General features: G+C 43.4%; 5 protein-coding genes across 5 annotated transcripts; 1 reads left to right on the top strand and 4 right to left on the bottom strand.

The window, feature by feature from the left end:
• Positions 1–3,453: 3,453 nt before the first annotated feature.
• Positions 3,454–4,512, bottom strand: SERLADRAFT_434217 (uncharacterized protein; the record flags this gene model as incomplete). The annotated part of the gene is made up of 1 exon (XM_007314453.1): positions 3,454–4,512. The coding sequence occupies one exon, from the start codon at positions 4,510–4,512 to the stop codon at positions 3,454–3,456; it is 1,059 nt and encodes a 352-aa protein (XP_007314515.1).
• A 4,134-nt stretch (positions 4,513–8,646) lies between these two features.
• On the top strand, positions 8,647–9,562 carry SERLADRAFT_405904 (uncharacterized protein; the record flags this gene model as incomplete). The annotated part of the gene is made up of 6 exons (XM_007314452.1): positions 8,647–8,709; positions 8,766–8,880; positions 8,908–8,942; positions 8,999–9,434; positions 9,485–9,507; positions 9,545–9,562. The coding sequence occupies 6 exons, from the start codon at positions 8,647–8,649 to the stop codon at positions 9,560–9,562; spliced, it is 690 nt and encodes a 229-aa protein (XP_007314514.1).
• A 267-nt stretch (positions 9,563–9,829) lies between these two features.
• On the bottom strand, positions 9,830–12,176 carry SERLADRAFT_405903 (uncharacterized protein; the record flags this gene model as incomplete). Its single annotated transcript, XM_007314451.1, has 8 exons — positions 9,830–10,086; positions 10,153–10,311; positions 10,742–10,875; positions 10,936–11,152; positions 11,428–11,522; positions 11,560–11,789; positions 11,893–11,938; positions 12,115–12,176. 8 exons carry the CDS (start codon positions 12,174–12,176, stop codon positions 9,830–9,832), a joined length of 1,200 nt encoding a protein of 399 aa, XP_007314513.1.
• A 4,737-nt stretch (positions 12,177–16,913) lies between these two features.
• On the bottom strand, positions 16,914–17,363 carry SERLADRAFT_379947 (uncharacterized protein; the record flags this gene model as incomplete). Its single annotated transcript, XM_007314450.1, has 2 exons — positions 16,914–17,180; positions 17,257–17,363. A coding segment is annotated over one exon (185 nt), but the record flags the coding sequence as incomplete, so codon positions are not given.
• Positions 17,364–21,393: 4,030 nt separating this feature from the next.
• On the bottom strand, positions 21,394–22,460 carry SERLADRAFT_405902 (uncharacterized protein; the record flags this gene model as incomplete). Its single annotated transcript, XM_007314449.1, has 6 exons — positions 21,394–21,451; positions 21,510–21,523; positions 21,665–21,889; positions 21,983–22,109; positions 22,168–22,316; positions 22,362–22,460. 6 exons carry the CDS (start codon positions 22,458–22,460, stop codon positions 21,394–21,396), a joined length of 672 nt encoding a protein of 223 aa, XP_007314511.1.
• Between the last annotated feature and the right edge of the window lie 2,726 nt (positions 22,461–25,186).

Genomic DNA, 25,186 nt, shown 5'->3' with positions numbered 1-25,186 from the left:
GCCCCTCCAAGACACTCTCAGAGAAATACCTAGGCCCCTATATGATTGTAGCTCAGGCAGGTACCAGGTCCTTCATACTAAAACTCCCAGACAGTATGGGGGCCGTACACCCCATCTTCTATGTATCCCAGCTTGGACCGGCAACTCTGAACTCCATTCCCAACCGTGACCAGCCTCTGCCTCCACCTGTCCTTGTGGACGGAGAGCCGGAATACAAAATCTCCAAAATCCTTGACTCCAAGGTTGATTGCCACAGGAAGCCCTGCTCACTACTCTACCTAGTCAGATGGTCTGGTCACAAAGGTATGGACAATGAGACCTCATGGATACTGGCAACAGAACTCGGGAATGCCTCCAAATTAGTCTCCAACTTCCAGACAATGTACCCAGACAGGCCTGGTCCTTACTTACAAGGATAGTCCTCTGGGACTTAGTTCCTTATGGACTTACAACTGGTACTTGGACTTACTTGGACTTACTCACATGGATTTTCTGGGACTGGAACAGGAGGAAACTAATTCAAAAAAAAAATCAGAAAAAAGGAAAAGAAAGAAGACTGTAGTACATTCTATCTATGTCCAGTGGTATGACTCAGGAGGGAGGGGAGTTTTTACTCCTTGTTTCCCTGGCGGCACTACTTAGAAGGTGCTAGGCACTAATTTGAAATTTGGAGTATTTTATGATGGCCCAAGACTTAAACCGAAGACAGGCCCACTATGTGGTATACCTGTCAAGGTCTAATTATAAATTAATTCATAAGCCTGGTACTTTTATGGGAAACACGGATGCTTTATCTAAAAGAGAGGATCATGCCAATGGCATTGAAGATGATAACAAAGGTGTCACCCTGATAGATCAGTCCAGGGTTGCCAATGTTCAAATCAGGCAAGACTCTAAACTTCTAGAAATCCTCAGGAAAGACATCTATCCTGATTCTGTTCTGGCCAATGATCATACCAAGGAAGTCGGAAAAACCCCTTTGCTGTGTGGCGCTGTATAGCTGCCACCTATATATATAAACGCATTCATAGAAACTATAGTACTATTAGTGCAATCATAGCTCTTATAGCTCTTATAGCACAGTAGTAGGCAAAATTTTAACCAAGGGGAGAAGTATCTATAATTCCCTCAAACTCTAGATTAATCTAATAAACTTGTTCAATAATAAAAAGACGCCAAAAGTGTTTGGAGTAAAGTATATTATTATAGGCAAGGTACTATAAGGGCTCTTATAGCCTATAGAAGCCTACATAGCTCCTATAGCTGTAAAGGTCATAGTTATAATATAGTTCAAGGTGCTTAAAAGGGCCAATAAATCATACAGTATTAATTAATTATGTAGCCTGTATTAGTGAAATAGTAGTTTGTATCCCTGATACTCACAAAATAAGAATAATGATTTATCCAAATATAAGTAGTGATAATGAGTAAAAAAAATAATCTAAGTCCATAAAAGGTCAATATATAACACCTGTATGATATATTTCATAAGCTCTCATGGTGTAGTGGATAAATGTGATGTATGGCTGTAGGATGCTTAGTCACCCAATAGCTGACTAGTAGATTGACAGTTCAAATCCTGTCTGTGTTAATTTTTTTTTATCAGCCACACAACAATTTCCAACATCTATAAGAGCATTTATAGGGCTATGTGAGGCTCTATAGATGGAAGAGGTTCTATAACAGGTTTGACCACTATAACAGCTTTATGAGTACTTATAGTGCTATAGAGCTCTATATAGCTACCCCCATTTTTCCTGATGTTCCTTCACTTTAAAATTACATTTTTTGGGTTTGATGAATAGATCCCGTTCCTGTAAGCGTCAAAGGACTTCTTGCACAATCCTGTCATGCTCAGCCTCATCGTCCGACTTCGTAAATATTAATAAATCATCAATGTAAATAATGACACAGTTTTCCATATCTGCAAAGATCTCGTTCATCATGCTTTGGAAGGTCGCCAGTGAGTTGGTCAACCCAAAGAACATAACGAGGGGTTCAAAATATCCTTGGTGGCATGTGAATGTTGCCTTTTAAGCATCTTCTTCTTTGATGCATACACTATTGTACCCCCATCTGAAATCCATCTTTGTCAAGATTTTGGCACCAGCCAACTTGTCTACTAACTGGCTAATCAAAGGCAGCAGATAAGCATTTTTGACTGTGTACTCATTTAAGTAACGATAGTCCATAATCATGCACTTCTTACCATCTTTTTTAGGAATGAAGAACACCGGGGATGTCATAGGGCTTTGGGAAGGTCTGATGTAACCCTTCCTAAGCTGTTCATCTATGAAACTTGAAACCTCATCTCTTTCTGGAGCCAAGAGGGGAATCATGTGTCTCTTTCTAGGTTTGAACCTGTCCTTCAAATCTATTGCATGGTCCCAAGGCTTAGCCTCTGGGAAGCGCTCTCATTTGTGTTTTGAAAAGACTTTCCAGAAGTCATGGTACTTGGGAGGTACCAGCCTCGTAATCTCTTCTTCAGGTTTTACCTTGTCATTGTCGTCGTCAATTTTTTCTAAAGATCTGAGTCCATAAACCTGACCAGCGTTTATCTTTTCAAGACGCTCTGTTTGACGGATGTGACTTGGTTTACCCAAGTTATTACACTCCTGAGGGCAATGTGACAATGTGACAACCCCTGTCTGCCAGTCAATCTCAGGATTGTGCTTAAATAGCCAGGTCCACCCCAAGATTAAATTAATCTTCCCTAGTTGGGTAGCTTTGGCGGTGACTTGTTCTCTGTGTCCTTGGTACTCGTCAACAAAAGAACATTTGTGCGTAATGCAGCCACCTGCGTTAAGTGTTCCATCAACATCATAGATGGGAATAGATACATCTAATTTTACAAGGGGGAGTCCAATTTGCTCCGCCCAGACCTGATTCATGAAGATTCTGTTAGCGCCTGAATCAAGCAGTGCACTGGTTGGGTGTACTTTGCCCGGGTTGGGTGTACTATGCCCCGGGCAAGGTTTTCCACACCAATGTCTAAACAGATCTTCTTTTGGAATAAATATGTGCGCATCAACACATGCCTTGGGATTTCTGTGGGAAGTGGCTCCAAAAAAAAAGAAGTATCAAAAGAAACATGTTTTTCTACTTTATTTTTACCAGAATTAAGCACCCCATTGTTTGTCCTGCCGGGGCTGCACTCCAAGGGAGACACTGGTACAGCGGTGGTATTATAAGTATTTTCAGTGTTAACTCCTTCATCCTCTTGACCCACTGAATCAGCGCTCAAAGCAGCTATATTGTCAGGAGAGTCCAAGACAAATCCACAGTCACAGCGCCGCATACAAGTACATACTTCAGATAACAAATTCAAAAATCTATTTACAAATTGGGGAGCCACCCCCATCTTCCCTTTATTGCTCGTGCAACACCCCGGAGCAGGGGCCACCTTGTTGTGGTTTACTTCATTGTTTAAAGGAGTGAAGGCACCCAAGTGACCTAAGCTCCAAACTCTTTTCCCTGGGCTTTAATTTTGTTGACCTGTTGGTCATAGAAGAAGGCCCGGATTCCATCATAGGATCGACCGGCCAGAGTGTTGAGCCGATTGTCCGGTTTTTTGGTTTCTAATTGGCGTGCCTGGTGCCTTTGGTTATTTTGAGCGGCCCACACTCCGTTTTGACACTGTTGGGCCATGTGCCCCTCCTGCCCACAGCTAAAGCAGGTGAATCTGTGCTTCTGTCCGCCCTGGACCGCGCCGATATCCATTGGAGCACCCCGCCCTGGTTGCAACCCGTATGGTTGGAACACGTGAGAGTGATTTTTATGTTGGTTTGATGACCCAGGGCTCCTCTGGGAAAAATTGTTTTTGTTGGTGGACCCGCCACCTTGGTACATTTTGTAGAGCTCTATGGCCCTACCAATCTTTCTAATCTCCTCTGCTGCTTGAGAGAGGTTCTCACTTCTCATATCCTGCAGATAGAGCTGTTCTGCAATGTGGGGGTTCACATTGCGTTCCAGCAGTTCTACTGCGTGTTTATTACCTAAGCCCCCTTGGATGGAGAGGGCCAGGAACCAGGTTACAAAATCATCTGTCCTCATGTTTCCTTGTTTAAAGGAACAGATTTGCTGACACGCCCAGTCACGCTCAGCTTGCGGTTTGAAATATTTCTCGATCTCTACTTTGAGATTGTCCCAGGTGGGCCACACTCCCACGGTGTAGCACTCCTGCATTCTAACTTGGGCGTATTGACCCACCACAGGTCCTTTTAATCGAGATAGCACCGCAGTGGCTACCTCAAAGTCATCAGCAAACACATCCCAGTTTGCCTTGACCCAAATTTGAAGTTTGATCCACCATTCGGTGTATCGCGCTCTATCTCCTTCAAAGGCACCAGGGTCAGCAACGACTTCAACTTTCTTGTTAAACTTCTTCTCAACCGAGGGGGTTGCTGCAGGAGGGTGCGCCTGCAGCTCGGTGAGTTGTGTGGTTAATGCCGAGATCTGTGCACGCATGTTGTGCAACAGAGCATTGACATCGGTTTGGGGTTGCGACAACATGTCAACTTGTTCTCTTGTGAAGTATAGTAAAAAGACGTAACTGGGGGTCCCTGCTTGCTATCTGCAGATCTACCTCTTCCCAGCTGAGTATTGGATCTCAATCTCCGACTACCCACACTATAGTATTTGAAAATGTATATAAAAGGTATTTAATAAACCCTGGTCTGAACAGTTGTCAGGGGGTGGCCCACTTGTTAAGCTGTCAGCCCTTCTCCAGACTGGCGGAGGCAAGTGCCCAGCTTGGTCAGAGGAAAGAGAAAGTGAAGTTTCATATTTAAATTTCTAATCAACAATAGTTCCACACTATTGCTGAGCTAAAGTACTCCCCTTAACACTGGGGGCTGTGTATCAATAATTATTGTCTCTTCTCCCAAAGCACTACAAGGCCGTCCCTAGGAGCGCACCTATCTGCTATGTGGGGTATTCCAATAATACTATCCTCATTGTCAATCTTATCTAAAGATCAGAGCTTGGCATAAGCGTGACCAGCGTTTATCCTTTCATCCAGCTCTGTTTGATGGATGTGACTCAGTTGACCCAAGTTATTACACTCCTGAGGGCAATGTGACAATGTGACAACCCCTGTCTGCCAGTCAATCTCAGGATTGTGCTTAAATAGCCAGGTCCAGCCTAAGATTAAATTAATTTTCCCTAGTTGGGTAGCTTTGGCGGTGACTTGTTCTCTGTGTCCTTGGTACTCAACAACAAAAGAATATTTGTGCGTAATGCAGCCACCTGCGTTAAGTGTTCCATCAACATCATAGATGGGAATAGATACATCTAATTTTACAAGGGGAAGCCCAATTTGCTCTGCCCAGACCTGATCTATGAAGATTCTGTTAGCGCCTGAATCAAACAGTGCGCTAATTGGGTGTACTATGCCCTGGGCAAGGTTTTCTACACCAACATCTAAACAGATCTCTTGTTGGAATAAATAAGTGCGCATCAACACACACTTTGGGATTTCGGGGAAAAGTGGCTCCAAAGATGAAGAAGAATTGAAAAAAACATGTTTTTCTACTTTAATATTTTCTATGTTTTTATTTTTATTTTTACCAGAATCAAGCACCCTAGTAGTTGTCTCGCCGGGGCCACGCTCCAAGGGAGAAACTGGTGCAGTGGTAGTATCATAAATATTAGTTACAGTTTTGCATACCAGTGCATACTTCTGATAACAAATTGAGGAGCCACCCCCTTTCCTTTATTGCTCGTGCAACACCCTGGAGCAGGGGCCACCTTGTTGTGGTTTACTTCATCGTTAATAGGAGTGAAGGTACCAAAGTAACCTAAGCCCTGGATTCTTTTCCCTGTGCCTTCATTTCAGCAACCTGGTGATCATAGAAGAAGGCCCGGATTTTGTCATATGAATGACCAGCCAATGAATTGAGCCAATTGTCCGGCGGCATCTCTGTTTCTAATTGGCGCATCTGGCGCCCTTGGTTATGTTTTTGTTGAGCGGCCTGCACCCCATTTCTACAGTCTCAGGACATGTGTCCCTCTTGGCCACAGTTGTAACAGTTGCCCTTGAATCTGTGCATCTGTCCGCCTTGGACCGCGCTGATATCCATAGGAGCACCCTGTCCTGGCTGCACCCCAAATGGCTTGAACCCGTGAGAGTGCTTATTATTTTGGTTTGATGACCCAGGGCACCTCTGGGAATAGCTGTTTTTAATGGTGGACCCGCCACAGAATTGCATTTTGTAGAGCTCAATGGCCCTACCTACTTTGTGAACCTCTTCTGCTGCTTGCGAGAGGTTCTTGTTTCTCAAATCCTCCAGATAAAGCTGTTCTGCAATGTGGGGGTTCACATTGTGTTCTAGCAGCTCTACTGCACGTTCATTACCTAGACCCCCTTTGATGGAGAGGGCCAGGAACCGGGTTACAAAATCATCTGTCCTCATGCTTCCTTGTTTGAAGGAACAGATTTGCTGAGGTGCCTAGTCACGCTCAGCTTGGGGTTTGGAATATTTCTCAATCTTCCCCTTGAGATTGTCCCAGGTAGGCTAGTGATTGGCTGTGTAGCACTCCTGGAGTTGTACTTGGGCATATTGACCCACCATAGGTCCTTTTAGTATTGATAGCAGAGCTGTTGCTATCTCAAAATCGTCAGCAAATGCATCCCAGTTTGTCTTGATCCAAATCTGGAGGTTGATCCACCATTTGGCAAATTGAGCTTGGTCTCCCTCAAAAGTGCCAGGGTCAGCAACAATCTCGACTTTCTTGTTGAATTTTTGCTCAACTGCTTCAGGAGGGTTTGTCTGAAGCTCGCTGAGCTGCATAGTTAATGACAAAATCTGTGCATGCACATTGTGCAACAGAATATTGACATCGGGTTGGGTTTGCAAACATGTTGACTTGTTCTCTTTGTAAATGTAAAAAAATGTAACTGCAGGTCCCCACTTGCTATCTGTGGATCTACCTCTTCCCAGCTGAGTAACAGGTCTTAATCCCCAACTACCCACACTATAGTATTTGAAAAAGTATATAAAAGGTAACAGTAATACACCCTAGTCCAAATGGTCGTCAGGGGGTGGTCCGCTTGTTATGCTGTTTAACCTTCTCCAGACTGGCGGAGGCAAGTGCCCGGCCTGGTCAGAGGAAAACAAAGAAGAAGTTTTGTGTCTAAATCTGATCAACAATGGTTTCACACCAACTGCTGAGCTAAGGTACTCCCCTTAATACTGGGGGCCGTGTATAATTTGATTTGATCTCTCTAGTACCTTGTCCTGAGGAGCTCGCCTGCAGGATTGGGGCACACACTTTGTTTCCGCGGCTAGGTAAAAGCTCAACACCAACTGGCGCCAAAGTCTTACTGTTTGAAAGACTCCACTTAACCCTGTGGTCCAGGTTTCCACAAAGTGCAAGAGAGTAGAAAGAGCGAGTCCTAATGTAACAACCTAGAGTTTGTATACTCTGGCGCACAACTCAGACAGGCTACAGTTGAAGTGAGTGGGAATGGTTACCCCTTATGATAGGACCAAGTTAGTTGTGGGTAAACAACAGGAGGACTTGCTGAGGAGTCTCCTTGATCTATGGGGGTTTATATACATCTACAGGTTGTTTGTACATATGTACTTAACAGTTGATGAAGGCAGTGGCTGATGATGTCATAGGGCACAGCCTGTGTGACCAGCTCCACTGTGTGAGAGACTTGTAGCTAAGAATAAAGAAAAGCAGTGCAGCGTGAGAAAGCGGAGTTTGAACAAAATGGGAAGTATTGCATGGCACAGTGTGTGAAAACTACAAAACAAAGTTAAAGTGGAGAATGAAATTTAAAGGTCCAAAAATCGTGTATTGTAACATCTAGGTTCTTTTGCATTACACTGTCACATGTCACAAGGTGTCAGGGGTCTTCAACAGATAAAATCATTCATTGTGGATGAAAAATAAATAGAAAATCTCTACCTTTTGGCTGCCAAATATTATTCACATGTAGTTTTTTTGAGTAGCTATCACAACCATTTCTCTTTGGACTTATTAATCATTGTTTCTCAAGTGATGCTCTTAGCTATGATTCCTTACCACTACTTGTAGAATGTGTATACCTTGAATTTTAAGGAATTATTATAGGAAATAGTTTCTATTATAGCATAAGGCATTATATAATACTATAACAGATGTAATTCCAGATGGTCTTGAGAGTGCCTGACGCAGTGAGTAGTTCATGTTTATTTGCCTTAGATCTGGTTAGCATCAAAATTAAAGCGGATTTGAAATACCTTCCATTTCTCCTTTTTGTAAGTCAGCTACAACACCAATTCCCTTCAACAAGCATAGGTGGTTTCTCCTATTCTGGTTTAGGCAAAATGACATTGGTGATTATTTGTGTATTTGACAGAATAGTGACTAGTATGGGTTAAATCTTTGATTGACAATAGTCTAGATATACTGAAAGATGAGACAAGCAGTTACCTCTTTGATCTCAAAAGCTATTTTTGAACCTTGACCATACTTATCTTCCTTTATTTATTGCCAACTCTCACCCTGAAGTGAGTTGAATGTCATCATCAGAATTCTCCATCTGCATGGGTGGGTCCTCGGAATAATGGTCAGGACAACAAGCTTGAACAGAGTATATCTGAGGAATATCAACCTGCAAAAAATATTGACATTATCACAATCTTTTCCATTATAATGGACATTCATGGAAGAATAGTTCTATGGTACCTCCTAGGCATCCTCACTGAGGAGAAACAGGTGAAAATATATTTACATGGTCATGCAAAATACTTATATGGAGACAATATATTTAGCAAAGCATGTGTGACAGTCTACAGCATCTCAAGCAAGATATGGAAAGCAAATGCCCCAAAAAGCCCTCAAAGAACTGGCGTAAATCTTCAGAATATGACAAAAATCCTGGAGACTGTCAGCTATTCCCTTGCAGGTTGATAGGCTTATTCCTGGCGTGGTTCCAACTCAGTCATAAAGTTTGTGTTATTGTGTTATAATCTATACATTGCAATTAATAAAAGTTTCACCACAGAAAACTGGAGAGGCTCCACAAGATTCCCCGTCATTGCACAAATCTACACCTCCAGGCACTGGTGAACTGTGGTTGCAATCTTTTGTTGAGACCGGGGCCCTCATGTGTGCAACCTTGCGTGTAGCTCACCCTGCGCTCTATGAGCAAGCCCAAGAGGCGCTGGTACGAGTTGAGGACCATATGGATGATGTGACGGTACCAAAGGCATGGAGCTCAGTCTTCAATGTGCTTTCTATCATCAGCAACTGGGAGACACCAGTACACTGGGATTGTCTCTTCAAAGCAGTGTGGTATGACATGTTGGCAAGTGTAGGAGACCACAATGATGCCATTCTGGAGCTCACCAGGCAGGGCAGGTTTTGCTTCAAGTTTGATAGTGGGATTATTGCTGCATTTAGTGGGAAGTTGCTGAGTCATGGGGTTTCATCCTACAGTGGTGAGAGAATATGTTTTGCATATTACATGAGGGAGTATATACATACAAAGTGCGGGGTGGGGACCCCGGGATGGTCAGTACCTTCACATGATCATGTTATGCATTTATAGATGTGGAATAGCAGCTGAACTATCTTGATCTGGGTACATCACTACTGCAAATTTGTAGCTATTTGTAGTAGCTCGCTCAATGAAAACGGTGAAACCCGGGCACCCTGCAGTTGGAGTGAGTAGAAGCCCGGGAATCTTGTATTACTACATAGCCCGGGGAATAATGGATTGCTATGAAGTCCAGGAACACTGAATTACTTTAAAGCCCGGGAATACTGGACTACCATTACATAGTATAATGGACCCTGGGTTTCTATTAAATTGTGGTTCACTATTCTAGTTCCCTCAAACCACTATGCCTAGCCTCTGGAATGAGTCCTTTGCCTGTTCTGAGAACTGGTTCCACATCCTGATTTGCCTCTCTGCATATGCTACATGACTGGGTTTAGCCTCCATTTCATTGGCATTATAAAAATCCTTCCAACGCTTAGCTTGATGTTGAAAATACTGAACTGTCCACTTCATCTCGAGGCGCGCCAGAATATCCTCTTCTATCCACCTATTGTACATGGCTTTTACTCTCAGCCAGTGAACCCGGTAAACTGTATTTTATAACTAAATGTTAGCTGTATGATACTGTGAAATTGTGACCGGGCTGGTGCACATACATTCAGACATCCAGGTCTGTTGGGAGGTGTCACCTTTCAGATCCATGCTCCAAAACCATGGCAATGCAGCGTTGTGGAGTCCGGTTGCATTAGGATTCATGAGCTGGGTACTTGTCTTGAGGTGGTTTGGTTTGAGCTCTTGATATTTTCTCAATATTTCTGCCCAGCACCCAAGAAATACATGTATGATTGCATGCCAGGCTCTTTTATATATAGCTGAGTGGACTTTGATATCGGCTTCCACATGGGTAATCTCTGCTCAAGCCATCAACTTTTTCTTTTGAGAGCCTCAAGCCACTCTCACCTTTGTCCTGAAAAGAAATGACTTTTGACCCAGTACAATATGTATCTGATGCAAGGCATTATTGGCCTAACCTTCCTGGAGTGTACTAGATGGTGTAGGCCTTCAATTTTGCAAGTGCCTTTTCTAAGTTAGAGGGTAACACCAAATTTCTCCTCTTAGTAGGCCCATCATTGCCATCAAAGGAACCTGGGAGGTCAAACAGATTTATGTTTTCTGCAATGTCATCTTTATCGGAGTTTGGCCACCCTGAGACTTCCTCAAGAGAATTGGCAACATTGATATTACCTAAATATATTTCAACCTTGAGGTCAAAGGCATCTACACGGGAGATCAGGTGTTGACACCTTTCCTCTAACTCCAATTTTTTTGTGGTTGTGCCCTTTTGTTTGATTTGTTTTCCATACATTTGCAGCTGTATCCTATTGAATAGAGTTAATCAGTATTAAAAAGTATGTATTTCTGAGATCCCGGGGACTTACTGAGTCTCTTCCAACTTCAGACCCACCAATAACACCCCAGTGGTTCCTTGGGCCACTCTATTTCTTGTTTCCTGTTGCGATAAATGCAGCTGGATTTCTGATTTGCTGGGTAATTTTGCTATAGAGACTTCATATATATCCATGGTGTCTTCTTTATGCAGCCGTTTTTGCTGTGCCTTTTTTTCCTGGGCAATCCAGGCCTCTGTGTCCTCAGAGTCTGTAGTGGAATTGATTTTTTGAATGCAAGCTTGCTTGATAGAAAGCCTTGCTGAACCTTTTTGAACTTCTTGTAAAGCACCGGGACTAGGCATGCACTTAGTCATGAATATGGGTGAGTTATTGAAGCCCAGGACCTACTCATCTGTATAAGCTTCTTCCAATTGGAATCACTCATGTGACCATCCAATATTTCTTGCCTATGTGACTTGCTCATAGCCTGGGTGCTTTAAGAGACTTCATTGATGGGAGCCTAAAGTGTTTCTAATATCTCACCATCAACCTGCCTGGCCCTGGGGATGAAGTTAGGGGCATAGATTGGGAAGCAGATGGCATACTTGTTTGTGGCCTGATTGGAGTATGACACAATCCTGTTAATACAGGTAACATTTATAGTTATGAGCATACAACAGATAGCACTGATTTTGAATAGCATATCGTATAACATTGTTACCCAAACCTTGCAGTAAGGTGGGATCAATGACAATATCACAGGACAAGCTGGAGTTCACATTATCAGCTACTTGAAGGCTTGTGTGCTTGTTGTTTCCGTTGAGAGCACTGTTTCTGTTAGCATCTTCTGACACTTGAGGAACAGTAGGTACATTGTGTGTACGTGACCGGTTACATTGGTCAACCTATGAATTGGTAATGAGTATATATCAAAAACACAATTTTTACCGTTCATTCACCTTGTTTTCTTTGAGGGTTGGTCTGCTTCAGCGTCCAACAAGAGCTTACACTTTGTGTCAGAGGGAGACATGAAGAATTAAGATTAATTTGCAGCCTTGTGAATAAAAAAAATATTATTATAAGACAAGAATTACGGGGTGTTGCCCAAAGTTTGGACATTGTACAATAAGGCCAAACAGGCAACAGTCAGGGGGTGTATCAAGGAATCAGCATCGCTGTTCACATTTTATCATCAACTGCAAAAATGACAGAATCCACAAAAAAACTCACCCAGTCCAGTTGCTGTAATGAGATAAATTACACTTGCCAAGGAAGCCTTGCACTCGCAACATAATGGTACAATATATGATCTGGAGTTGGTAGAAGTCCATATAAAATATGATATTGTGTGTGGTTGCTGAGATTGACGCCTGTAGAAGAAATGTATGCCCATTTGCCTAACTGGTCAAAGTCATACAGCACACATTGCCAGTTTTCCTGTGGTTTGTCCAATGTAGATCTACAGAGCAAGATCAGAATAGAAGGCCATTTGTTGTGAGTGAGGACATTGTTTTGATCAAAAACATAAGTAATCAATACGTCAATTACAATGTACTTACCTTGCGAGAATGACATTGTTATCTATAATAAAGGGGATGGTTGTCCCAAATGCCACGTGTGAACCATGTTGCATCGTTTATTTTGCTTAGTTTTGCTCGCGTGGTTTTTGTGGCAATACAGAAACAGCAGTACAGTAGTAGTGAACACAGTGAAAATTGTAGCCACACTGAAGAATTCTCACGCTTATAAGAACAGACAGCACAAGTTCACTGACTTTTGACTCAGTAAAATTTGATCACTTAACTGTATTATTATTACTCAAAAGATAATGTAGAGCAGCTCGGTCAAGAGCAGCAAAATGCTTTTGATACCATCATGCAGTCAATTCATCATAATTGGGGAACAACCTTTATTCACAGTGCTGGAGGTACCGGTAGGGGGAAAACATATCTCTGTAATACAATTACTGCTGTTGTTTGAGCAAGGGATAATTATAATGTTGCTCTATGTGTAGCATCCTCTGGGATTGCATCCCTACTCTTGGAGGATGACCGCACAGCTCATTTGTGCCTTGGAATCCCTATTCCTGTGAATGAAGCACCCACATGGATTCTAAAAAACTCTGACCTCCATGAGGTATTGAAACATACCGGAGTTATTGTCTGGGATGAACCACCAATGCAACACTGTCATGGAATTAAAAGCATTGGATTGTACATTGCGGGACATTTTGGATAATCAGCTTATTAAGAACAAAGCTTGAAGGAAGTGTCTAGCCACTTGCTGAGAGCAATCAGGGACTGGAACTAGAGTCCAATGTGAGTAACTGTATTATTAGAGAGTATGACAGGTATACAGTACCTAGAGTCCAATGTGAGTAACTAGAGAATAGGAAGCATTGGACTCTGCAGTACTGTCCGAAGTTTTGTAAACAAAGGTAAACAAAGCAGCCACAAAGGCGAAATAATAGAGAACACAATCAATAGTGAATGATAGAAGAATAGATAGAGAAAGGAATGAAAATATATAGGTAGCACAAAGGTGCAGAATCACCAAAACTAACACTCCCCCCTGATGCTGCACCTCCCAAGCATCAGCTCCCCCCTGATCTAATAAGTCCCATCATCTTCCTGAACACTTCCACTTTAGGCTTGGCAAGAGCCTTGGTCAACAAGTCTGCAGGCATTTCAGCAGTGGGAACAAAGGTAGGAGCAATCTGCCCAGAGTCAACAACATCTCTCAACCAATGCCATCGCAGATCAAGGTGTTTAATCCGACCATGGTGCTCAGGGTTCTTGGATACAGAGATGGCAGATTGGTTGTCAATATGAAGAGTGGAAGGAGAGGTGATAGGATAGCCCATTTCCTTCAACAAATTTCGCATCCAGCAAATCTCTTTGCCAGCCTCAACAGCAGCAATGTATTCTGCTTCAGTGGTGGACAGAGCAACAATGTTCTGAAGCTTGGAGCTCCAGGAGACAGCACCAGATCCCATCTTGACAATATAGGCACCAGTAGAACGACCAGAGTCCTTGTCACCACCATGATCAGCATCAGAGAAAGTGGTGAAGAGTTCAGTGGAATTGGGATCAGGACCAAGGACAAGGGAATGATCAAGGGTGCCTTGCAAGTAGTGGAACAAGTGCTTGACAGCGCTCCAGTGAGTAAGACCAGGATTAGAGTTATATCTGGCAAGTGTGAGGCAACGATAAACTATAACAAAAACGAAACCTGTCTCCTTCTGCACTTGCAGGGAGTAAGGGGTTCGATGAGCTTGAGGTCAACAGACGCTAGTAAATATAGCGAGTAGAGGACTTTGAGAGGTAAGCTTCAAAGGTTTTAGTTGAGGAGTAAAGCGGGTAAATTCAGTAATAGAAAACTAAGGAGCCATACATGAATAGGTAAGGCTTTATATAGTGAACTGTTCGTTCCTCAGACCGAAAGGAGAATATACGAAAAGTGGTCTGAGGAATCAATCGACCAATAAGAAAAAGGGAGAGTAACTATTGTACAACTTTTGACTTGATTAATCAGCAGGTGAGAGACTTGTACTAATAATAGAGGATTGTCACGCGTGTTCAGGAACCATATCCTCATAATGAGGTACGATCCTGAATAAGGTGTTATTAGTATAACCAGGCTTTACTGGGGCTTGGAGCTGGTTGGCGAGATGCCTACTACCAGTCCCTACCCAGTGTGCTGGCTGGCTGGGAGCGATACCCAGTCTCTGATCTGTGATATAAAATGGTAGCGATGGTTAAGAAAGCCTGTGAGGGCTATGAGAAGTAGAACGGCAAACGATACCTCTAGCCCTAGAGCCAGAGGCGTAATGGGAAAAGCGTTTGAGAACCAAGACATAGCAAAGATAAGAAAATAATGAAATGGTCCTTACAGCAAGGACTCCAACAGTGAAGGCAATGTCAGGACGAGTGGTAGTGGCCAGATACATCAGAGCACCAACAGCAGCAAGGTAGGGAATGTCCTTCATCAAAGCAGCATCACTGGATGTTTTGGGAGACATGTCCTTGGTGAGGCGCAAACCAGGATCTATGGGAGTGGACACAGGCTTGCAGTCCTTCATGCCAAAGCGCTCCAGAATATCCAGAGTGTACTAATGTTAGGAGAGGGAGATGGTGCGATTACTTAGGTCTCTAGTGATGGAAATGCCAAGTAGGTAAGAAGTAGGGCCAAGATCACGAAGCTTAAAGTGCAGGGAGAGGTCCTTGACAGCTTGGTCAAGTGCAGAAGTAGAAGTGGATGCCAGTGTCATGTCATCAACAAAGACAGGCAGGATAATGTGCACATCAGCTCTGTTAAAGACATAGATGGCAGAGTCTGAATAAGTACGCTTGAATCCGGGTTTTTCAAGCACAGTGTGCATCTTCTGGTTCCACATTCTGCCTCCCTGCTTTGTCCCATAGATGACCTTGTCCAACTGGCAAACAAGATTGCGAGGACCCTGATGGAATCCCTCTGGCTGATGCATGTAGACCTTGACATCCATGACTCCATTCAGGAATGCATGGGAAATGTCAATGGAGCGCAAATGGAGGTTGTGGATGGCTGCAATGGAAAGGACAACTCTGATGGATGATATGCGGACAGTAGGTGCAAATATTTCGAGGAAATCAAAGCCAGGGCACTGGTTATAACCTTTGGCCACATATCTGGCCTTGTAGCGCTCAACAGTGCCATCTGAGTTGTGCTTGATCTTGAAGACCCACTTGCCACCAATAGCCTTGACTCCAGGAGGTAGTTCCACTAGTGACCAAGTACCATTGCGCTCATGAGCTTGAAGCTCTTCCATGGCTGCCTCTCTCCATTTATCTGCATCAGGATGCTTCATTGCATCTGAAAATGACCTAGGCTCAGCAGAGTCTCCAAAGTGTGCCACTTCATCATCAACTGCCTCAGAATCACTACTATCACTGTTATCACTCTCAATGGCAGGAGTAGGTTGTCTGTGTTGAAGCCACCATGGTCTAGGTGGTCTCCTAGCCCTTGCAGGGCGTCTCAGTGCAATAGGCAAGTCAGGAGAAGGTGAGCAATGAGGAGGGTGATTTGGAAGCTCAGGAGGTTGATTCACAGGTGGTTTTGCATCAAGGTCCAAATGAGGCCCATTGTCAGGCAATGGCTGAGGCTGCTGAAGCGCAGCTGGTGGGCCCATATCTCCCCCTGGACCTGGTGCAGGGACATCCTCAATCAGGCCCAATGGCATGGATAGCGAAGGTGGAGTGGGAGGTGGAGGCGGGACATTGTCAGAAGACCTCTGCAAGCCAGGGAAGTAGCGCTCATCAAAATCAGCTCTCTCAAAGATAACAGTGCGCTTGGTGGTAGGATTGTAGAATTTCCATCCCTTGTACCCCTCAGGGTAACCAATGAACACACATTTCTCCATATGAGAGCCAAAGACACCTCTTTTGTCCTGGTGGTATGCTGTCTGACAATCCCATGGTCATCTGTGAATTGCTCAAATTCCTTGGACATGTACTCTCCCCCTTTGTCATCGCGCAGAGCCTTGATTTTACGCTCCAATTGAGTCTCAGCATAAGCCTTGAATCTCTTGAAAGCATCAAAGACATCTGACTTGGCCTTGAGATGCACAACAACACGGAATTGACTGTGATTGTCAATGAAGGTGACCCAGTAGCGATAACCAGAGAATGTGGGGGAAGAGACTTGGTGTACATCAGAATGGACGAGATCCAAAGGATGAGCAGAGCGAGTATCAGATGAGGGGAATGGATTGGCATGCATCTTGCCAGACAAGCACGGTTCACAGACAGGATCAGGAGCAGCCTTGGATTCCAGTGTAAGCCCAGTGACCAGATCTCTCTGTATCAGTCTCTTGACATCAGCATGATGGTGGTGAGCCAATCTGCGATGCCAGAGCATCAAATCAAGTGGTATAGTCGCAGTAAAATGTCCCAATTCAACACAAGCAGCAGTAGATCCATCAAGGAATGCTGCATTGTTGTCATTGATAGTTGCAGTGAACAAGAGAGTGTTGTCACGCATAAAGGACATGGAATGAGATGAAATAGTGACATTGAAACCACTTTGACGAGTTAAATACAAGACTGAGAGGAGATTATTTCGAAGATCTGGTACATGGAGCACTCTAGAGAATTCCACAGCCCTAGCCACTTTGCCATTCATCACAGGATTAAACACCACAGTACCAACACCAGCTGAATAGACAACAGTGTGATCAGCCAGCTTGATTGGCACACAATATGGGGTATAGTGGTGCACCCAATGACGATGAGGTGTCATATGAGAAGTGGCGCCTGTGTCTGCATTTCAATCAATGTCAGCATCAAGTTGGAGAGGGCAATGAGGATCAGAGGGATGAATAGAACGAAGACTTGCATTTCCAGCTGATTCAGTGACCACAGTAGATGAATTGGCATTGTTGGGCGAAGATTTGGGCTGCTGAGAGGTATTCTGAGAGTTGCTGGAGCCTGCCTGAGCCTTATTGCCACGCTTGTAGCGATTCTTAGCACCCTCCACTGCCTGTTGGCGACTAGCAATGTATCTGTGGCATTTGTCTTGGGTATGACCAAGTAAACCACAGAAATCACACTGAACGCGAGTAGAGGTGGTGGATTGGTTGCAATGATGGCAGTTAGGATGGGTGCAGGTACTATTGGCAGTGGTAGACGAAGAATGCAAGGCAGAATCGACTTCAGCACGACGATGGCGATTGACCTCTTCAGCAAGGAAAGCATCCCTGAGCTGGGTCTTGTTCAAGGTGCCCAGAAGTAGTAGAGATGAAGTGAAGTGGGCATATTGATCAGGAAGCGCCCTAATCATGGCCATGCATGTCAATTCATTGTCCAATTCAGACAATGAGAAGCCAGTAGGACAAAGATTTTGAATTTGATGCATGCCTTCGTCAATTCTGGTCATGAGAGACTGCAGGGACTCGTCCTCCTTCTTTCTGATAGAGAAGAAGTCGTCATAGGCATTAAATCTCGTCCCAGGCTTTTTAGAGACGTGCACAATTTCCAGTTTCTCCCAGATCTTGACAGGATCATCAATGATGCCATCAAGATGGATGCGCTGCTCTTTGGTGACATTGAGGTATAATGCACCAGCAGCCTTTTCAGCTCTCAACTCCCATTTCTCTATTGCTTCAGTGTCAGTCCCAGGACACTTTTCAGCGCCAGAGACGAGCCTCCACAGTCCCTTGGTCATCAACCAAGCTTGCATTTCACCACTCCACTGGGGGTAGTTAGTGCCAGACAAGGGATGGAACTTGGGATCAGAGTCAGACATGATGGGTGTTGTATAAGACAATAGAGCAATGATAAATGATGTAGGAGACGGCTATAGGCGATGGAATAGTGGCAAAGACAATGGGCAACAGTAGGAGGCGAGCAGATAAGATGGTGAGGCGGTAGAGAGAGGATATGGAGAGGGTCAGAAAGCGCAAGGATAGGTCCAAATAGGGTCCAAAAAGCGTCCAAAAGCGATCCAGGAGGGTGCTAAGGCTTCCTAGTGCTGCTACAGGGTTACGCCTGTGTTCCCCTTTCAATTCCACACTGATATTAACAGAGAAATCGCCTCGAGACAGTGTTGGTTAATAGGGCTTGTATATGAGTCAACAAAGTGACTTAAGCTCCCCAAACACCGCAGACTGAGAGAGGCTCTAGGCAACAGCAAACTGAGGCAATGCAGGCGAGCTTCACAGTCTATAGGCTTGTTCTATCTGATAATGGACAGAGTAGAGAAGATTGGAGCTTTATGCACACACCAGATATGCCAAAAAGCGAAAAATAGGGCAAAAAGTCGAAATTGATGCAGAGACAGATAAGATGGATGGATTGCCACCAAATCAGAGGTATAGGGAACATTTTTATAGAGTAATATATGGCCCAAATATCACAAGAAGTGAAGCACAGGATGTGGAGATATGCAATAGGGGTCCAATAGGGGTGAAAGTGCCAAAGATGCGAACTTCACAGAGGATGATGGAGTGGATGGATTGCCCCCAAATTGAGGGTGTAAAGTGCAATAGTATAGGGTAGTAGATGGCTCAAATAGGGCCAAGATCCGAGCACAGGATGTGGAGATATGGAATAGGGGGCCAAAAGGTGATTAAATGATGATGAAGGCTCACCGAAAGATCCAGCTCAAATCCAACCGCTCTGACAGGTCTTCTAGGGTTATTTAGGCCGTAGAAGACGATGGTAGAAGTTACAGGACAATCAGATAAGGATTGGGCGAGATATGGTGCAGATAAGACCAAAAAAGTGTCCAAAATAGGGGTAACTTGCAACAAGGAGTTGTTGTTGGAGATCAAGATGAGATCAGAGTAATCTGAGGTGATGGATGAGATAATAAGAGTCCCAGAAGACGATGGTTACGATGGATAAGCAGTAGGACACTTGGATGGTGAGATATGAGGTCAGGAAGATGGCTAGAGCACAGGGCTGATAACCTATTAAGAACAAAGCTTGAAGGAAGTGTCTAGCCACTTGCTGAGAGCAATCAGGGACTGGAATTAGAGTCCAATGTGAGTAACTAGAGAATAGGAAGCATTGGACTCTGCAGTACTGTCCGAAGTTTTGTAAACAAAGGTAAACAAAGCAGCCACAAAGGCGAAATAATAGAGAACACAATCAATAGTGAATGATAGAAGAATAGATAGAGAAAGGAATGAAGATATATAGGTAGCACAAAGGTGCAGAATCACCAAAACTAACAAAAAGGCCAGTAAGGAGGGGGTCCGGGGGAAGGACAAGGTGTTCCAGGAATGTCCAAAAGTGTTTTCTCCTGCCTGAATAATTTGGGAGTGCCAGGAGGAGAAATTGGGGTGGGACAGCTCCTGCTCACCCCACTCCCCCACCTGCTGCTAGCCCTGTACCCTGTTTTCCTCCTCCACAGACACAATCCACATTTCAGGAGTCAAGGAGGCCTCCCATCAGGAAAAATGGGGGTAGCTATATAGAGCTCTATAGCACTATAAGTACTCATAAAGCTGTTATAGTGGTCAAACCTGTTATAGAACCTCTTCCATCTATAGAGCCTCACATAGCCCTATAAATGCTCTTATAGATGTTGGAAATTGTTGTGTGGCTGATAAAAAAAAATTAACACAGACAGGATTTGAACTGTCAATCTACTAGTCAGCTATTGGGTGACTAAGCATCCTACAGCCATACATCACATTTATCCACTACACCATGAGAGCTTATGAAATATATCATACAGGTGTTATATATTGACCTTTTATGGACTTAGATTATTTTTTTTACTCATTATCACTACTTATATTTGGATAAATCATTATTCTTATTTTGTGAGTATCAGGGATACAAACTACTATTTCACTAATACAGGCTACATAATTAATTAATACTGTATGATTTATTGGCCCTTTTAAGCACCTTGAACTATATTATAACTATGGCCTTTACAGCTATAGGAGCTATGTAGGCTTCTATAGGCTATAAGAGCCCTTATAGTACCTTGCCTATAATAATATACTTTACTCCAAACACTTTTGGCGTCTTTCTATTATTGAACAAGTTTATTAGATTAATCCAGAGTTTGAGGGAATTATAGATACTTCTCCCCTTTGGTTAAAATTTTGCCTACTACTGTGCTATAAGAGCTATAAGAGCTATAAGAGCTATGATTGCACTGATAGTACTATAGTTTCTATGAATGCATTTATATATATAGGTGGTGGTTATATAGCGCTATATAGCAAAAGGGTTTTTCCTGATGCCCCAAGTGTCCTGTAGAGAACCCGGGGAGATAGATGCCAATGCAATCCATCCTGGCTCCCAGTAGATTGCCTAGATAAGGGAGGCCATCCCCTCTCCTGCCAGGGAGGTTGTGGATGCTATTACCATCCACCAGCCCCCTTCCCATCCATTCTAGGGAGGCTGTTGATGCCCTCAGACATCATGCTCCCTTGCCACAACACTCCCTTCAACTTCCCATCCCCGCTTTTCTGGGATCACTGCTTGTGAAGGTGGGGGGACCCTGATTGTGAATTGGGTCCTGGTTGTTCTATGGGGCTGGTAGACCAGCTTGTGCGCTCCCCTGGGCGGCCCAATCCTGATGGGATGGTCAGGAGCAGTGACCAGAGCCCCTGATACTTCTGGCTTCTGGGACTTGCTCCCCAGGCTCACATCATTGTCCCACACACAATTGTACTTCTCCCAGCTGCACTTGTCACAGGACATCCTCCACTTCTTTGTCTGCTTACTCCTGCTGATTCCAGCCTGCACCGCTTGCACCCCTCCCCCATACTCTTCCTCTGCAAATCCTCTACACCCCTGGTAATCTCTACCACCACCCTTGTCTTTCCCTTTCCTTTGCCATCAGGAGGTCCTATGGGTCCAGGAACTGACCACTAGATGTACCAGGGGCAAGATGGCTCTGAGGGCCCGGGAACAAGGGGTGGGGATGGAGAACACCAGGACGGAGCTGCCCTCTTTGCCCTCTTCAACAACACCACTGTCATGCAAAAAAAGTCCCGCTTTTTTTTGCTCAGACCGTGCTGCTGCTGTTGCAATGGGCAGGTTGGTAAAAGAATGAGATAGAACCACTGTAAAAAGAAACAGTCAGTAAGTAATTGAAAAATAATGAAAAAAATAAAAACTTACCTTGTAACCACCACCTATTATCAAGAGCCTCCTTCCTCTCAGGAGTCTGTCTCCTGGGATCAAACCAGACAAATTCCTCCACTGTCTCATCTTCACGGCTGATAATAGTTATGCCCAGCATTGTTTCCCTCCTTTATTGTGTCTGTCCCACTCACTACTTCCTTCCTCAGCATCTCCACATACTGGTCCCTGTATTGGACAAGAACCAGGGGCCAGTACATAACAGCCTTCCTGATGTGCTTGTTGGCTTTGTAGATCTTTTCTTGGGTGGAAAAAGACATTTTTGAGTAATTTTTTGGTTGGGGATGTGATGAAAGTGTGGTGTAGGGTAATAAAGGGTTCAGACACAGTATACATGGATCTGGTGCCACAAATTGCGCCTGTGGGAATTTTGAGAAAAATGCACATGATTGCACGTGATGAAAGTCGGAATTGTATTTTTCACAATCAAACGCCGTAAACATTGCAAATACCAACTCCCCAGCAGAAATCCAGTGCCCAAGAACCATCCTCAGGTATGTCCCATCATCAAATATTATTTCACCACCATCTTGAAATACTTTCTCTTCAGATTTACCCATATTACCCACTATATATGGTCTAACAACCATGAATTGAAAGTTCATACATTTACTTGTACTTAAAAGGTCTGATATACATTTTATCAGCAATTTCAAGTGAGTCAACTGGCTTATCAGACAATTTGCCATCCCCAGGGAGGTCCAACTCATCTGAGTGCTCCCCGAATTCCTCCAAATGCTCCCTGGGGCCTTCCTCTATGCCCTCCCTGGGGCCTTCCTCCGCTCCCTACCCAGGGCCCTCCTCAAACCTCTCCCTGGCACCCACTCTTACAAACAATATCTTTGATATTGGGGTGCCATGCAAGAGACCTAATTGTAACAACCCTGGGAGCACAAAATTAGGGATGCCCGGGCCCTCAGACTTTGACATAGTGTTCCCTTGTGTACAAAGGACATCATCAAAAGCTAGATATTTAACACCACCAATGCCTGAACATTGAGACCAGGATAATAGTGGAAAAGAAGGACTTGTTTTCAGTGTCAGTGCTCCATCTGTGACAGAGAAAGTAAAAGAGAGCACAGAGACTAATGCCTTTGACCTGGGTATACCAAAATTCAAGTAGATAATTGTATTGCTATATGTAAATGTATACCTAAAGATATCTCATAGATGTCTCCAATCTATCAGGACCTTAGAAGGCAGAATTGTCAAGATTTAATAATAGCCCAGATATTTATCAAGAGTGGAGTTAAGACCACACTGCATCTCAGCAACCTAATGCGCTCTTTGCCACTCATCATCCTATGATCAAGCCGGGTCATCTTCAATAAACGGACTCTCACTCAGCCAGGTTGTTGAGGATGGGCACAATCATATCACGTCTAACAGGGCCCAGCTGGTACACTCTGCCGGACTCTGCTGGCCCCGTCTATATAGTAATATTATCAGGTAATAATGCCCCATCTAAGATGGAAAGTTATTACTATACTATGTGAATTGGCCAGAATGGCATCAGGATAGACCCTGAGAAAGTTCAAGCTATTTTGGAATGGCCAGAACCTACTTGTGTCAAAGGAGTTAGGGCCTTCCTTAGCTTAGGCAACTTCTATCAAAGATTTGTCAAAAACTTTGCAAATATCACAAGACTGTTGAATAATCTCACAAAAAAGGAAGTTTTCTGGCATTGGGTCTCCAAAGAACAAGAAGCTTCTGATAAGCTTAAAGAAGCATTTACAACAGCTCCCATTTTAGTGTTTCCAGAACCAACTTTTCTGATTTTGCTACTGGGGCCGTCCTATCAATCAAACACCCTGATGATCTTTGGAGGCCTTGTGCATATTTATTGCATAGTTTGTTGCCTACAGAGTGCAACTATCAAATTTATAAAAAAGAGATGCTGGCCATCATTAGAGCATTAGGGCACTAGCGGCACTATTTAGAAGGTTCTAAGCATCAATTTGAAGTTTGGAGTATTTTATGGCAGCATGGAATTTGAATCAAAGACAAACCCACTACGTGGTGTACTTGTCTAGATTCAATTACAAATTAATTCATAAGCCTGAGACTTCTATGGGAAAAGTGGATGCTTTGTCTAGAAGGGAAGATTATGCCAACAACATTGAAGATGACAACAAAAGTGTCACCCTGATAGATCAATTCATGGTCGCCAATGCTAAAATTGGGCAGGATCACGATCTTTCAGAAGTCTTCAAAAAATACATCTCAACTGAAGAAAAAGGTATGCCCTATGACATCATCAACTACCATCCTTAAGCAACCATATAGTACACATGTAGAAACATCTTGTAGTAGTATATAATACCCAATAAGTCAAGGAGACTCCTCAGTACGTCCTCTTGTTGTTTACCCACAACAAACAAGTACTGTGTTGAGAAACAGGCTTCTTCCAGAGACATTTAAAGCTTTACAGATTCTCAAAGATAAGTGTAGAACTGGTTTGTTGGATATTGGAAAAAGAAGAAACAATTTGAATTCATGAATGTTGCAAAAATTTTGCCAAACTACCAGCAATAATATCAATAATATTCAAAACCAGATATACCATGATTATAACAATGGCACAGCTTACATGGGTGTTTGAAATCACCTACAAAATGGGATAAAAATTTTAAATGAAGGTTGAGAAGAAACGCTAAACAGAAGATTAAGTCTCAGTCCTAGTTTTGAGAGCTTTTATTTAACTCACCTAGACAGAAGATTAAGTGTAGGAATAATCAGTAAAGTGTTTATAGTGTGATGAATGTCTCACCTCAGTCTCTAGTTTTGAGGGCTGAGGTGCAAGCTGACTATTATGCTAAAGTATGTGATTGTGTAATCTACTCTAAAAGCAGTCACTGTCAAAGTCCAAGAACTGTTGGAGTATATATATGAGAAATCTTTCTACTTTTAAGACACCCCCTCAATGATTATGGACTTCACTGGATCAACCCCATCTTTGAAGAAAACATTTGATGTTTGACTTGTGGTAGTGCCTTTGTCAGAGTATCTGCAACTTGTTGTCCTGTCAGTACATAGTTAACCTCAATTTCTCCATTTTTGAGTTTGTCACAGATGAAATAGTAGCAAACAGCAATGTGCTTGGTTTGATTATGGAAAGCAGCATTTTTTGCGAGTGCCATTGCTGATTGACAGCTGCTAAGTGGATGTGCCCTGTAGTGGCTGCGTGCCTTCCAAGTGTTCCAACTGCATAGGCCAGGTCAGAATGAGTCCCTAACATTGCATATATCAATGAGCCAAGTGTGCACTAGTACTCTTTTACGTCTGTTTTGAAGGCAGATAGCTTGATTAGCTTGAGGTTAGCTTCCATTGGTGTAGATAAGATGCAACATTCCATTATGTCAAAATATTCTAGGATGGATTTTACATATTGGCACTGTGAACGTTCAATGGTACCCTTTGTTCTGTTGTGATTGATCTCCATGTTGAGTATCCATCAGGCCTCCCCCATGTCGGATGTAGACCATTTTGAGCTTGTCTTTTAGCTAGTTGAGCTTGACTATGCTGTTTGAAAGCAAGAGTTTGTTGTCTACATAGATGGCTATGATTAACATGTTAGAATCTTCTCACTTGTAGAACAGAGCATGGTCAGCGTCACTTCTTGTAAATCCAAGCTATTCAAATTCAGAACAAATTTT

The sequence above is a fragment of the Serpula lacrymans genome (genome assembly GCF_000218685.1).
Source record: "Serpula lacrymans var. lacrymans S7.9 unplaced genomic scaffold SERLAscaffold_3, whole genome shotgun sequence".
In the NCBI taxonomy this organism is placed as follows: Eukaryota; Fungi; Basidiomycota; class Agaricomycetes; order Boletales; family Serpulaceae; genus Serpula; species Serpula lacrymans.
Note: the sequence above shows the minus strand (reverse complement) of the source record. Positions and strands in the feature narration are given on the sequence as shown.